Below are 16,168 nucleotides of genomic sequence, written 5' to 3'. Positions count from 1 at the left end.
AGCAAAAGCCTGGTGCAAACAAAACGATATGCTAGTTTGTTTTGCCAATATCTTTTTTGTGGAATTTCTCACACGCGTGTGCTCTTTTGTGCACATATTACCTCTTACAAAGCTCTTCCACTCCTCTCTAAAAGCCTTGCAAGAAGCAAGCTGGGAATTCCTTGAGATAGAAATTGAATTAGTATTGACCCAAGCACAGCAGAAGGCTGTAGCAGGAGCCCAGATTATTGTTCAAGACAAGCTCCTCTCTGCAAGAGAGATATGTTAGCCATCATACCTCCAGTGTTGAACGCTGCTTTAAGTTAATCCCTCCAGGAAGTCTTTTTGTTCAAACTGTTGCCGCTCCTTCAATTGTGCCCTCTGCGTCTTTTCTTTAATTGTTGTTTTCTGGGATTTCAGTGGATTACAGGTAAAATACTGTGCAATCTGATTTTTGGCATGGTTCAGCCTCCCTGTTGTAGCCATGTTCCTCCTTGTGGCACTGCACCAAGCTGTGCTTCAGCAACTGGGGCTGGAAAAATGGAGGCGCAATGGTAGAGGAATTGTCTGTGGAACGATGTGTTCAGTTTAAACGGCGCAGTGTGCCGCTGGATTAAAGAAAGAGCCAATAAATCTGGAAGGAGGCTAAAATGCTTTTTCTTTAAGTCACAAAGCATCTTACAAGATGATGGTTTACAAGTAGAGAGAAATAATACCATACATGAGACAAATTAGCTTTTTATCCTGATAGTAAATGGAAATGAACTAAAATATATTAAATTAAAAACAGAATAGATGTATTTTGCTTTGCAAGAGTGTGCTACTTGTTTTGGAAGATTTCAATGTTAAAAATATTAATATTTTTGTTGCAAAAGCATCATTTCATCACTTTGTGTGACCAAATATGTTTTGTTTGTTTTTATTTTGGTCTATTAGGGCATTAAGCTCCCAAGGCATATGGGTCTGCTTACAGCCTTAGCCATTTTTTTCACACACGTGTCAAATCTGAATATACACACCATCTCTCTGCCCCATTCTTCACTTTTTTTTCCATCAGCCCCTAGAGATTTTAAAACATTAGACCTTTAGTGTAGGGAGTGAAGAACGGAGAATATGCTGGGGAAGAGGCTGGAGAGTCAACAGATTCCAACTCCCAAAGCAGCTTGGAAAGACCCCCCAGGGATGGAGGGATGAGGAGGGAGAGAGATGGAAAGAAAGGATGTCAGGGGGTATTACTATCACTGTGACGGAACACGTGACGAGCAAACCCCTCTTCCACCCCTCCCTCCCTCTGTGACGCAGGCATGAATACAGGTGTTGTGGAGCAGCGCAGACACACTGCCAATAATCCCCAACACCCTGGCTGCTGCATGCACACGTGGATGCTCGGACTCTGGGGAGAGCCTGGAGGAAAAGGAAAAATAGCACTACATTTATAAGTGATGCCACTTTCTGGTTGGTGTTGCAGCAGAGTGGTTTAACCTGAGTGAAAGGAGGACAAAATATGGAATCACACTCTCATTTAGACATCCCAGTGCTCCAATTCTTTAACTGGTGGAGGATAAGGCAGAGTTTGGTGCTTTTGTGTGCAAGTATATTTAGATGTGTTATTTTTGTAACAATAACCAGCACGCCATGGATTACTTGGAGGGAAATAAAGGAACAGTTTGATTTCTGTCTCCTGGTACTTTGACTGCTATTTTCTTCTGCATTTCCATTTTGCTCCCATGCTAATTCAAATCTTTTTCTCTACACTTTTCTTGAATGAAAGCTTTTATTTGTGAGTTTGGGAAATGTGGATTTTTTTTTCTTTTTCTTTTCAAATGTAAATTCTTTGATCTTCAGTGCAGTTTTATGATTCGTACCTCTTAAGACACTGTGGAGTTCAATGAGGGCAAAAAGAGTAACTTTTCTGAGAAGTCAAAGAAAACATTGGGCATTATGTACCTTCTATACATTTGTCACAATAATAAGACTTCATATCACCACAGAAATCCTAAATTTATTTAGTTTTAATTACAAATTTCCCAATTTATTGTTTTTTAATCATATATTTGTATATTTATTTAATTTACATTTAAAGCCAAATTTATTACATAAAAAATCACTTCACACAACTAGTGATATAAGATGAACAAAGGTGTAACACTGAAAAACTAAAGTATTTTTTACATCAGAAACTAAATACAAGCTGTTTTTGTACTCAGAAAAAAATTAAATCACTTTAAAGGAAAGCCACTTTATGGATTTGCTGAATCAATACACAATTTCTAGACAAATATGAATTTCAAATCAATGAATTGCATTTTTTAACCCAGCCTAATTCATTATATCGGATTCTTTAAATCCTTTGTTTTTGCAGAATCGTTGTATTCTTTATCTCACTCCAGAATACAAATTCATCTAAATGATCAGCTATAATTTACAGTCTAGGAGCATCCAGAGTGGTGGTTGCATTATCTGCTGAAAGGAAGAGGAAAAATAGCTTTTTCCCAAATCTCCATCGCTGTGGCCTTGTAGCATGAGAACTCATGAATCTCATTGCTCCCTATTCAGCTGCAAATGGAGTTCTTGGTGGCAGTGCACCTCTCAAAACACTAAAGCAGACGCTACGAGCTGAAGATTGACGAATTGATAGTTTTCTCCTAAAATGCACTTATACACAAAGTCATGAAAGTCTTCAAGTCCCTTACTCACCACATTTTAGTGTTTTTACTTGAAATAGGTTTCCAGGTAGATTTGCTTGCAGAGCAATCTTTTTGAGAGGCATATGGTTGACTTTTTTTTTTTTTTTTTTTTTTTTACTTTTGAATTGGATCTGCATTTGTTTCTCACAAATGGCCTAAAGTCCCACATTCCCTCCTTCCTCTGTGTTAATCTTTTACATTTTGGGTCATTGTGGGTCATTACTCTAAGTACTGACCAGTCCTCTTTAATCCCAAATTAATCAGTTAATCCTGTCTGCACCTCTCCTCACGACCCTGGCCACTTCCTTCTTTTTGCCTCCTAATTCCAAACTGCCCCCACTTCCCTCTTTTTGAGTCAGAACCTTTTGTCCGTGTTGCGCAGCTCTTTTCATTTTTTTAATGCAAGGTTGATGGATTCTAGTCCAACCAGCCCTTCCTGTTCATCAAGTGAAAAAAAAGAATATTAATTCTTAAATGCTGAGTATATGGTATCTTTTAATAAAATCTAAACACGTCAGAACTGTTAAAAACACTTAAATCCGTGATTATTTCTAGTTTAGGAATTGTTTTTACTGACCTGGGGAAAGTTGGTGGCTGTGCGTGACTAGAACAGGACAAAGCTGGATGCCTTGGGGGGGAATAAAGTGGACCTTTCATACCCCTGACACACAGAGTGGTATGAATCTCTACCGATGTGACGGAGAAAGATGGAGAGTTGGAGAGACCAAGCATGGATCGGCTGTGAGGGTGGGAGAGGGAAGGGGGCAAGTTAAACTCCTGGGATACCAAAGCAGTGACCGTGAAAGTGCTTAGATAAACAGAGAGAAAGACAGACAGAGGAGGGAGGGAAAGTGGGTGAAAGAGTGGTGGACGAAGCAGTCGAGGAAGGAAGCGTGCAGGCACCATGACTGCGGAAGGAAAAGAGACCTGTGGAAGATGGGGTGAAAGGCAGCTCAGGCGAGTGCAACCAGGAGTAGAAGTTTTTTTTTCTAAAATAAGCGAAAAAGTGGCCCGCATGATTTAGTTCTCTCTAGTCTACTTCTCGCCAAATTCTCCTTGCTTCTATTTAAATTATTCAGTCCGGTTTGACTTGTTATTACAAGTTTCCTTGAAATGTCTTTACTGTGTGTTCGTGCAAATATGCACAACAGATGAGCTGAAGGACAGCTCGAACTCACCAAGCCACTCCTGAGCAAACAGGAAAGGAAGGAATGCACACCGAAGAACAAGATTGATTCTCTGTACACATTTGTGTTTGTCACTGCATTGGCAAAACAACGGACATATTCTTTTATTTGCCCGCTTGGATCATCAGTGTTTCCCACATGTCCTGCTTTGACCTTCACACCACGACAAAAAAGAAAACCCAAATATATATATAAATATATCTATATATCTATATCAAGACAAAGAGAGCATGCTCAAAAGAAAATAGGAAATAAGAAAAGAAAGTAACGTCAGAAGTGTGACCCACTTTGTAAATGATGGATTCTCAAAGCCGAGTCTGATTTATTGGCCGCGACTATTTGCTTTGCAAGCGCCGCCCTTTTCACTGTAGCCAGTGAATAAATGTGCGTCTGCTTGCTTTTGAAGAGAGCCTGCTTCTTAACTCCCAGGTTGGCTAAAAGCTCTCAGGCACAGATGTTCACAGTTAAGTTAAATAAAAGAATATTGGAAGCTTAAACATTACCTTCTGTAATGGTTTCTCAGTCACTGAATCGCACGTAAGGTGTATCTTTCACTCTACATCATGATGCTCCCAAGGTTGTTTTTTTTTTTCAATAAATACCTAAAAACAATTAACAAAACTGGGTCTAATCATACATTTGTCAGTCTGTTGATGTACTTTTATATTAGCTGAATTGTTTTTGGGTTTTTGCCCCTTTGCACCTGCATTTCATTGGAGATTTATATATAAATGTATCATGATATATAAACATTTTTGCAAAAATAGATAGAAAATTTGCTTTTTTAAAAGATGCCAGCTCATCAGTGACCAACTGTCTTCCATTTAATGCAAAATAATTAAAATGAAAAAAGTAACTGCTATATTTTTTAATGCATTAAAAGGTTAATTTTGTAATCTAGTATTTCCAATATTGCCAACCCTTATACCAGACATATTTTACTTCAGAGCTTGCAAATATCAGTAAAATCGGTTTTGGTTAATCATAAATCAGAAGGGTCCAGCAGCACCTAAGTACATAAATGTGACAAATGAAGTTGACTGATCGGCTCAGCTTCACTGCCACTTAGCCGCAGTGTTGTTCGATGGATTTTGTCAATAGTTGGACCTTCTTTTTTGGGTCACCTATCATAGTTGTCATTGCTCCCCCCCTGAACTTGTGAGTAGCCGCGGCCTGAGCGGTGATGTGCTGTACTTATATTCAAGTTTGTGAATCTGAAGCTGGCACCTGGACAAATCTTCCCTGTATTTATACTGAAGCTCCATTTTTGACTCCAGAAAGGCGAAGAGCAGTCATTACCCTGAGGTTTAGGTTTTCTGACAGAGGGATGCTGGAAAAAGACGGATGAAGCAAATCATGGATGAATGGGTGGGGCGCTGGCCTGGCACCAACATGGCTCCAGATTGGTGGTTGTCCTAGTAACGGCACGTCTGACCTTATTTAGCCCCGTGCGCACCCCCTGCCATACGTGCACTTCGCTTTTGCTCTATAATTTTTCCTTTTTATTTTTTTTACCATGTTCCTTTGTTGTGCACCTTTTCTCTGTCATGTGTCCTTGCACTCGAACTGAAGGTCTTCATCATCTCCCTCATTTTTTTGTTTTTATTACTCACACTAAGTTGCCACCTCCATGCAGAGCAGGGTAAACGTTGAACTCAACTATTTTCCATTGAAGTTCTAGAAAGCAAAGTGATGCATGGTTTCATCATGCAGTGCTTGTCCAACGAAGACACCCACATGACTGCCCTCTAGTCCATTTACTGTATGTCGTGGACAGCCATTTCCAACCTCCTAGAAAAGTCACTGGAAAGGTTATTTTAGGAGCAGACTTAGACCACACAGCGAGAGTGGTGCCTATGCATGAGAGAGCTCTGCCTCTGAGGAGATGATGGCTTCTGCAGACCTGCAGCCATATCAAAATGCTTCAGATGAATTGGTTTCCATACAGATGGATCCTGTGGGCCTGAATCGAGCAATTTTCCTCAGCTCTGCTGGCCGTAGCTATAAGTCCTGTTGTGCTGCTTAGCCCCTCAGAATGGTCACATACACACACACACACCACGCGGACCGGCGCTGTAACAGGCAGAAAATAGGCTCTGTCTTTACTTGAGGCCACAGATTCTTTAGGCCTGGAGCGGCAGGCCTGTGTGTATTGCATCCGAGCCTTTTATCACTCTGTAAATTGATGGGTCCGGGTGTTCGGGACAGCCTGCTGATCCACACAGTTTGAAAGGAGGGTGGTGCCAATGAGCTGTGCAGTGTGATCATTTAATTGAGTCTGTATGCTAAAAAAGAAAAGTACCACTAGTGACTTTATTGAAGTAAACTCTCCTACTGACCAACATTTACCAAATTCCTGTATGATATCATTTATGCCAGAAATATCCCCTGTCAATCGTGGTCTGTCTGATGTTAGTCATTCCATTCGAAGAGGCCAGTCTGCCAGATCTTACTAAATATTAGTACAACTTTGGGCGTTTAAGTGAACTGCTGAAGAAAACCACAAAAGGATACAAGAAAGAGGGGAAAAAATTTCAAAGGTCTCATAAAATCTACTTTTGAAGGTTAAAAGTTGAGCAAAACAAACCCAAAAGGTTCATGTGTTAAATAGATGTTCTCCTGACCTTGAAGGAAGCAAAGTCACACTGAGAGAGATTCATACCAGGAATATGAAGATAAACACAACGTTTTGCTCTCTTTAGCGATCTTACCTTGGCCATGTTGATTATGCCCAAAGCCACAGATTAGTGAAATTTGGGATCTATTGAGGGGAAGTTTGCATAGAATGCTAGGTGGTGTGAGCAGGGGGAGTTTATAAAAGGATTTTTGGAGCCAGTCATGCAGGCAGGACAGTGGGGGAGCCACAGATGGTCATAGATGGGGGGTAACATCCTTGTTTGTGCGCATTGAGGGGAGTTAGCACCATGATAGACACAACACTTTGGGCTGTGGACACAGCACAGCTTTGTGAGGGTTTAAAGGGGGTGGGGATGCCCTCATTTAGTTCTGTTTTCCATCAGTGTGGAGAGAGAGATGTTGTTGGAGAGAGGAAATGGTGAACAGTGAGGTCCGGGCTTTGTATAGTCTTGCAGGAAGTATGGAGTAGATGTGGTTAGTCTCGCTCCTGTGTGTTATTGTCCTTGTCTTTGGAGTCAGAAGTCACTGAAGCCTTTGTAACCTTCAAGAAAACTCTAATTGAACCGCCTAACTTTCTTTTATCTGATTTATCTCACACTCCGCTATAAGTGTGAGATAAATAAGCTTGCAATGGAGTGAACTCTAAAAAAAAGGGCTTCCTGTGTCTGGGATTTTCATTTTCATTTCATTTGTTATTTTTGGGAAAATCATTCATTACAAATTGTGTCTTCCAATTAAAATGAGGTTTGTTTTTATAACAATAAAAGTCATTTCAGGATAGAGCAAAGCACAATAGTTTTGTCTGTCTCAAAGAAGGGAAAGACTGCTTCAGACTGTGTATAACCAAAAGTAGAGCCATGATTATCAGCAGATGTGAGAAGTAGAGGAAGACATTACCTATAGCCTATTTGATAGAGGATGTGGTTATGCAAATTGTTATCGGTATGATGCAGTGATTAAATATTTGAAGAAAGGTGTGAGAAGCACCGGCATCTAAAACTTTGGTTGGTTTGAGAGCATGTTCGCATAAAGTAGGTACCCAGAAAAGGTAACTATCCTACCAACTTGGTTACCAACTAAATCACCTGTTCTCAAGAAGTCAGTTTCGTAGTCTGTTTCTACCAAAAGCTTACCGCTAACCTAAACTGACTGCAAAGCTCTGTTTTAATGAAGATGTTTATAGTCTGGCAGAAAGGAGTCATAATAAATTTCACTGTACCAAGAAGTCAAGTCCCAAACACACCTGTGGTGTGGTTGTCAGGCCTAGCATTAGCAGCGGTGAGAATGACTCTTTCTAGCTGCTGAATGCGGCCAGACCGGACACGTACCACTGCGTTTTTGAGACGATCAGGGAGCAGAACCGCATGCCGCCACGCCAAGATGGATTCTATTTAGCCATGATGCTGCAGCTGAATGACGTGAAGTGAGATAAGATCAACCTCCAGTTTATTTTTATTTTTTTTTGTTCAAACCTTTAATCAGGAAATCAGGAGGTCAACAGGTTTAAAGTATTCAATTAAGATGGAAGAAGAATGATATTAATACAATGAAACAGCTAGATTTTGATTAGAGAAAAAAGAAATGTGGGGACTTTCAAACGTTCTTTATACAGCGTTCAGTGCTGCTTCTGTAACATTAAGACTGGGTCTTGCAGATGAAGCAAAACGGCCTCAAGTATGCAAGGTAACACACCCTTGTGCAATGTGCCTTAGCTTTTAGGTCTCCACCTTACTTAAAAGTCAACAAGCTTGCAGTGCATTAAGCCCCAGTACTACTTCACAGGGGTATGCTATTTTATTTTCATTGAGGAATGAGCTGAAGTTTTGTTTGTGCCTGTTTACTTTTGGATCTGCTTAAGACACAGAAAAAACAATGTCGATACTGCAAAAATGTTTATACAGGTCTACCAAAAAAAGCAATCAGGAAACTGCAGCTTATCCAAAACCCTGCTGCTCAGGTTCTCACAAGGACCAACAATGTAGAACACTTCAGTCCAGTTCAGAGGTCCTTACACTGTCTGCCAGAGAATAAATTTTATAGTTCTGTCTCTGGTTTTTAAAGCATTATATGGTTTGGTACCAAAACTTCATGATTGACCTTTCGATCCAGTATGTCCCATCCAGATCTCTCTGGTCATCTCGATCCGGCCTTTTGTCAGTTTCTAGAGTCAAAACCAAAAGTGGAGATACTGCATTCAGCTTCCTCAGAATTACACTTCCAGAGAGTCTTTAATCAGCGGGAACTCTGTTTATTTAAATCCGGGTAAAAGACCCACTGGTCTCGGCTACATTTAATTCATTTTTATTCAGAAATTCGCAGCCACACTGTTACTTTAAGGGTATATTCAGACTAGATACATTTGGTTCGCTTAAAGTGAAACCAGAGTTTGTTTCCCCCAATAATCCGGAACAAAGTTTCAGTCTGAATACACCCAGCGTGGTTTTGTTTACTGGCTTTGGTTCGAATCAGGGAAGGCCGCTTGATCCAAATGCAAGGTTCAGGACTCGATCCTGACCAAATTAAGCAGACTGGGTCCAGTTTCCCAATTGGAATACATCCTAAGCTTACTTTAAATTCAATTCTTTTTAAACTTACTTAAAATTTATTTTACTGACACCTTTACTATTTATTCACTTATTTATATTGTTTCATGTAAAGCAATTTGAATTGTGCTATATGAATAAAATTGCCTTGCCTTACTTTGAATGAATAAGGTTGTTTTTTTTAAATGTAAAATGAATAGATCTTGTAAACTTTTCTGTCATACCTGGAGTATTGACCTTTCTTTAATGGGAAATTGCCCGTTCTTATGAGATCCACCATAGTATTTATAGCTGTCATGGTTCAATGTGCCCCAACAGGGCAGGGTGCCCTGAGAGTGCTGTGTCCAGTCAGCATAGGGCCTTGAGTTGGCGATCATCCCCGCAGCGATTGACCACAGAAGAACTGAGACTCAACCAAGCATTCTGCTTCCAACCATCACTAAAAGGAATCAAAAGACTTTTACAGGGGGCTGGTTAGTGTACCATTACAAACACAAGGGTGTGTATTCAAACTCCTGTGCACACTGTGCATTTCATGCACTCATTTGAGATGCACTCTACAATGTAAGCACGCCATTTGCATTTTGACTGTATAATATTTTTATCTGTGATGTTGTTGTGAGCTCCATTTATTAGGTGCCCCTGTGTATTCAGGGTGTGTAGTGTGCAGCTGCAGTGGGGAACAGAGTATCTGTTCTGTATTCTTGAGGCTGTGTTGCAAGATTGTTGCTCGTTTAATTATTCTCTCATATTAAAGGATCAAAGGTCTAGGTCTCTGACACAGTCAACCCCCTGCATTTCATTATAAACCAACGCACACATCTATCCCTCTGTGCACACACTTTCTCTGAGACAAATCTGCAGGATATCAGCCATGTTCAGGGTCTAAATTTAGAATCATTTTTTCTGATTGTGATGAGATAAATGACAGCCTTTTTTAAGGTTTTCCACTGAAGAGCCCAGCGTGTTATTTAGATGGGACTCTATTGTGGGATTTGCAGCAGTTCACAAAGGGTGTCGCTGATCACCCTGTAGCAAGAGGGGATGGAGCATGTTTTATTCTCCTGAAGTACTTTTATGTCCTGCTGGGTATGTATTAGATTCTCTGTTTGTGTGTTGTTTCTTTCAGCTTTGCTCCAGCAAACTGGACTCAGCCAGTCCTCCTTTTTTATGTTGCATCCAAAGGTTTCTCCCACTGATAGGCTGCTCCAACAGGCTCCAGTACCCCCAGCTCCTCAGTGCTCCCATGGTGCCCCGTTGCTGTCACAACTCTGCTGTTTCGTGGCTGGCAGGAGGGGACGATGCCTAGTGTAATTAGGGCGTACCCAAGCCTACCAGGGCCAAGCAGGAAGAAGGGAAGTGGGGAAGAAGGAAGGGTGAAGGAGGGAAAGAGGGCTGACAGTTTGACATCAGTACAGCACACCGACTCCATAATTGCTGGCATGCATGCGGCTCTGGCTGATGTTTAAGGCATGTGGGAGATAACGGATCAGGTAATCTAGTATATGCAGCATGTGAAAGCAACAGATGGAGGATGAGTGCATGTCATCCATGGTGGGAAAGATGAGGGAAGAGATTGAATAGAAGTTGAAGATGAGGAGAAATTCCAAGTCAGGTGTGGGAGAGGAGGAAAAAAAAGATCTTGAATCTTGAGGTGTATGACATGCATAGCAGGGAGTGCAGCGTATTGACACAGCATGTGTCTATTATTGCATATGCACACACACTTCAAGAGTAAACCATTCTTAAAGCACCACATGTGGTATGAAATTCATGCCACAATGCAAACAGGTCGTGTGTTTTTCTGCCGTGTAAAAGCTGGCTTTATGCTTCAATTCTCCTCCAAACACATTTTAATTAAGCAGCTGGACTTGGCCGAGCACATGAGTGCAGACACACATGCAGTCATACAGGCAATATTGACCATCAGTGGGTATGATTGTGTGCCTGAAGTGAGGAAACCTGATGGTGATTCATGTTTAGGATGGATTGTCAGTTTACTGTGAAACATGTTGAACCCGAAGCAATTTTAGGAAACTATTGCTTTTATTCCTAAAGTAAAGTATTTCCAAACCAGGAAGTTAAAAACAAAGTTGCAGTTCTCCAAAAGACCACTAGAGGCAGGTTTCAGAATGGAGAAATTTCCTATGGACTCCCAAGTTTAAAATATAGATTTTACATCCAAAACAAACCTATACAACTTTTCAAAATCAGCAATTAGTTCCTGAATTTCTGGATTAAAGGGAGTGAGAGAGTTTTTATTGTCAGATGGGTGGTCTCATCTATTGAAGGGATAAGATAAGTGGACTGAGTCAGTGTGACGTCGTCACCCATAGAAAATGACTTGCTTCCGGTTCTAATGAAATGAAGTCGATTTAGTCACCATTTTTTTGCGATATGTTGAAACCAGAAATAGTCAGAAATCTGTGATCGGTCTGAGCTGGTCTGAGTCAACACATCTATGGCAACCTGTCTCACCAGTCAGGAGTAAGCTTGTTGGAAGGCCACACCCCTACCTCTTGAAAGCAGGATTGGCGAAATCTGTCAAACGTTTCACATGAATCCACATGCTTTATTGTGACCTGATTGGGCAGTTTATAACTTGAGTAACGTGCACTACAAAAAAAGGGGGAAAAAAGCAAGATTATATTTACAAAATGGAATATAGAAAGACTGGTTATTCTCACAAATACATTGAATGAGTAATGGCCGTATATAGCTATATAAAAGGATTTGGCTTTTTGAGGACCCAGGGGGTACTTCCCTTTTAAAACCCAATGGGGGGAGGAGTTATTCAGTCCAATTCTCATGTACAGTCAATGGTCTAAACCCTATTTTGTCCCACTCAATCTGCCATTCATGGCACCTAGTTGAGGTGGGCGGTGCATACTGGCACCTGTCCCACTTCAGGCTTCCTTTTCCCCGATCAGAATCATGAGAGTGATCATTAGTCCAATGTTTTTGTCTATGCTCAAAATATACACATATTCTCACACACTACTTCTTTACATATAGAATTACACACTATGACGGTAATTATAATAGAGGAAAAACGCCTCTTCTAATTACCTTTATACTTATTCTAGTCCTCCTATGAAAAATCAAACAACTGTTTGACTTTTCTTTTCATGTTCCTGCTGCCCTTGATACACTCTGCAGATTTGCTGGACTATTTCAGACTCCCACCTCCTGTCATGTCTATCCACGTCATTTCTGTTTCATCACCCTGGTCTCTTCCTTCTCTCGCTTCTCTGCACTCATTTTTCCTCCTATTTATTCCTTTTGGTCTTCTTTTCTTTTATGACCGCCTACTTAACTTAAGACTACTTTGCCAGGCACCAACACATCAACCCCTTTCCCCTTTCCACTCGTTTTTTCCCCCTCACTCTTTCCCTCCCATGTTCTCCTTCGCTGACTCCCTGCACTCTCTTCCTCTCTCCTCCGCTCTGTCACCCCACTATAAAGACTCCCACTGACGGACCTGAACCTTCTACTCTAGTCGCATTCTGCCCCTCATTCTTCTCTCTTGCTGCTCTGTGTGAAGAGAGGACCAATTAAAGTCTGTCTCCTCTCCTTCTCCACTCCGTTGTTCTGCTCTCAGTGTGTCTGCACTCGCACTCTCCAGGGTCACTTATTAACATACTTTACTTTCTTTTTTCCTCTCTACTGCCCTTTATTCACCTTTTCAGACAGCTTATCTTTCTTTTTAGTTCAAGTTTTTCTCCAAAACATCAGTCTGCTGTCTTGTTCTCCAGTCTTTTTCTAACAATCTCCCTTCTTCTTTTGCTTGTTTCCATTTGCTTTTTTTTGCTTTTTCTTGTCACCAACTTGCACTTGATCCTTTTGTCTCCCCTTTCTCACTTTATTTCTTATTAGTTTGTACATGGCTGCAAAGTTGAGAAGTCAGACCAGTCGGCTCAAAATGGCATACATTATGCAGCTGCTCTGTTCTAATGACACTCTCTTGTCCAAAATTGCTGTTATGCCAGCAGTCAGTTTTGCCTGACGTTGTTGCATGTTCACGTCTGCTTAAGCTTGTACACAGCTACATCTGTCAGTTCAGTTTAGAAGGTTGTAAAGAGCAAAAAACTATCTTTTTTTTTATTATATTAAATATCTCAAAAGCATTCCTGTGCTTAATTTCTTTTTTATGCTGTTCTTGAGCATAAAACAGCTCTGAAATGTAAAAAAAAAAATCATTAAAGATGTGCGCAGCTCAGTTTCATCAGCTTCTGAAATTGGGTTATATTGATGAACTGTCTCCTGGAAGAAGCCTTTTTTCTCCTGGCTCTCTTTGTGTTTAATCACCTCCTCAGCCATGTATTAGTCTGTAATTGTTACATGAAAAATTAATGTCCTTCCTCTCTTCTTCCCAGGTTAACAGCAGGAGATCTGTCCGTCCAGGTGAATCTGACTGATTACCTAGACATCTACTGCCCCCACTACCCCAGCAAGGAGACCCCAGGTGCTGACCAGCCAGAGACGCTTGACCTCTACCTGATAGCAGAGGATGCGTTCAAGGGCTGTGTGGAGACCAAAGGTTCCATCAAGAGGTGGGAGTGCAACAAGCCGAATGCTACTTTCGGACCTGTGCGCTTCTCTGAAAAGATCCTAAGATTCACCCCTTTCTCGCTGGGCTTTGAGTTTCTTCCTGGAAAACATTACTACTACAGCTGTGAGTATTTTATCACTAAATTTGCCAAACTTTTAAAGACCCACTCCAATGAAAACTGTGTTTTGGTCTTTTTAAGATGTTATCGTAGCTTTTTTCATGAAAGTGGACAAAAATAAAGAAAATTAAGAATTGTATTTCTAGGTTTTTCTTTATTCAGATCGTTGTGAACCAGGAGCAGGTGAAAAAAATGCAGTTGGAAAAAGCTTTTAGCACTGACATAGGTGCTACAGTCAACAGGCCACAAGCTCCCTGCTGCATTCCATTCTGATACATCCACTTGCAGACAAATAGATCCATGTACGTCTGGGTTTTCCTTATCTGAGCTGGCATCTGGCTCAAAACTGTACGGCTGGATAGCTTCAATAGTGCTTGCCATTTTTGTAACACCACTAAAATTAGGTTGAGGTAGTGAGGGGATGTAAGCTAGCGGGACAGAATGTAAACAGGATGATGGAAATTGAGGGCAGGCGTACTCGTGCTAACGATTCCGTCCTCAACTCAGTCAAATTTCAAATTTTTTAATTTTTTAATTTTGCCTAAAGACGGCATAATCATAGTTAAAAGACCACTGAGATCGCTTTTACAAAAGATGATCAGAGCGGGACTTTTAAGTTTGTTTGTTTTTTATTTCTTGCAGATTTGGGCAAAAATTAATGATGCTAAATGTTGATTTAAAAAGCTATAATATCATTATTAGAAGCTTAGAAGGTTTTAAAGTAATCACTTTCCTTGAGGCCCTGCTCCATTTGGAAACAGAAGATGGGGACCGGGTTTTAAAGTGCAAACTGTCCACAGACATCTAAATTGGAAGACGTTTAAGCAGTGGGGTGCATCTCTGAGGGATATGGGGGTTCAAAGAAATGTCAGTTTTGCTTTTATTGGCAAACTGCAGCTCATTCCCCTAATGTTTTCCCTAAATTCATGAAGCGTGGCATTATTACAATCTTTTCATAAACCTGCAGGCTCTTTAGACATGGCTGTTTCACCATGGAGCTCCTCTCCTCTCATTTATCGTAAACCACTGGAGGGAGAAAACAAATGAAAAGGCACACACGTTTAGTGGGCAGCTTCAAAGAAAAAAGAAAAAAAAACTTTTGAAAGTCCTAGTGTAAATTTATGAGGAGTAGAGTATGAAAGAAAAAGGGAGAAAAGTCAAGTGAAAGCATGTTATGGAAGGATGGCAACAAAGAGGCGGGAGGTTGGCAAAATGTGGGAGGACGAATGCTGATCGATATAGTGAAGGAGGAAGAGTGACAGAAGGAAAAAGAGAGCAAAAGATGGACTCAACCTCTCAGGACTGGAGGGGGCAAGAGGAAAGGATGGCGAGGAGAGGACTCCACGCCGCAGAAATAAAAGGGGTGACGACAAAAGCAACAGAGAAGAGGGGACGGATGAGATGAAGGAAGAGAAAGAATCTTTACATAAATTACTGTTGCAGCCTGTGGGACAATGGAGTATTGTGAGGGCATGAGAGGACGGTTCCACACACACATGGATGTATGCGCGCACATGCACACTGGGCTATTGTGATTGTTCATGCCAGTTCACAGAAAAGCAACAATAGGTCTCCCCACCAGTTGGGCCACAGCGGACTCGGGACAATTGTGTGTATTTGTCCACATCAAAGATAACGTGTAAAGTTGGTCCAAATGTCTGGCTCTGGAGTCCGTGCACTGAATGAGCACGCCACACTGGATCCAGCATAATGGCCTCAGCCCCGGAGAACACTACAATAGTATTAGAAGCACTAATGGTATTAGAAGCTTCAGTCTGAGCCGGGCTCAGCTCTTCTCTGCCATTAACTATGACACTTAAAATCCACTCTCTCTTGGCTTCTGCCACACTGGCCAAGCTGCTAACTGAACCCCGCAAGTTCTGCACGATCAGGTCAGCAAAAACAGGAAACAGCTTGACATCCTCAGATAGTCAGCTGCCTCCATTAGGGCACAATAAAGGTGGGAATGAGGGCATAGAAGTTCTGCAAAGGCAGGAAAAAAAAGCCCAAATTGCAAAACCTTTTAGACACTTTTAGAGGAATGGACTTCTCTGCAAAGCTTTGACACTTATGTGAGAGCCGGCCCTGTATACCGTACTGAAAACCCCAAATGACACAGTTTAAAATACAGTTACAGGTCCCTTTCATCCTTTTTGTCATGTAGTTGTCCAGTCACTTTTGCAGAGTTTACTTTGTCTTTATGCAAAAGTCACATATTGTTGGCCTAAGCAACTGACCACATTGCTTGTGTGATTTTTTTTTTTTTTTTTTTTTTTTTTTCTTTCATTAATTTTCCAAAATTCTGAACTCAGTGTTCTGAATGAATTTTTTTTCTTTGTGGTTCAGAGATCATCTTGTGATTCGGGCCACAATTTTGGTCTTTATGTCAAAAATGAGTGTGTTGTGTGATCAATTTTATGTGTGTGTGTGTGTGTTTGTGCGTGTGTGTGCTTGCTCATTGTCAT

At 41.0% G+C, this 16,168-nt stretch overlaps 1 protein-coding gene across 2 annotated transcripts in view; it reads left to right on the top strand.

Annotated features, from left to right (window-relative positions):
• Positions 1-16,168, top strand: part of LOC101174773 (ephrin-A4) — a 30,974-nt gene that overhangs the window by 5,145 nt on the left and 9,661 nt on the right. For both annotated transcript variants that reach the window (XM_011485293.3, XM_004077894.4), the window contains exon 3: positions 13,410-13,708. In XM_011485293.3, coding sequence (XP_011483595.1) covers positions 13,410-13,708 — 299 coding nt within the window. The remainder of the gene's footprint in view (positions 1-13,409; positions 13,709-16,168) is intronic.

The sequence above is a fragment of the Oryzias latipes genome, chromosome 16, assembly GCF_002234675.1.
Source record: "Oryzias latipes chromosome 16, ASM223467v1".
In the NCBI taxonomy this organism is placed as follows: domain Eukaryota; kingdom Metazoa; phylum Chordata; class Actinopteri; order Beloniformes; family Adrianichthyidae; genus Oryzias; species Oryzias latipes.
Note: the sequence above shows the minus strand (reverse complement) of the source record. Positions and strands in the feature narration are given on the sequence as shown.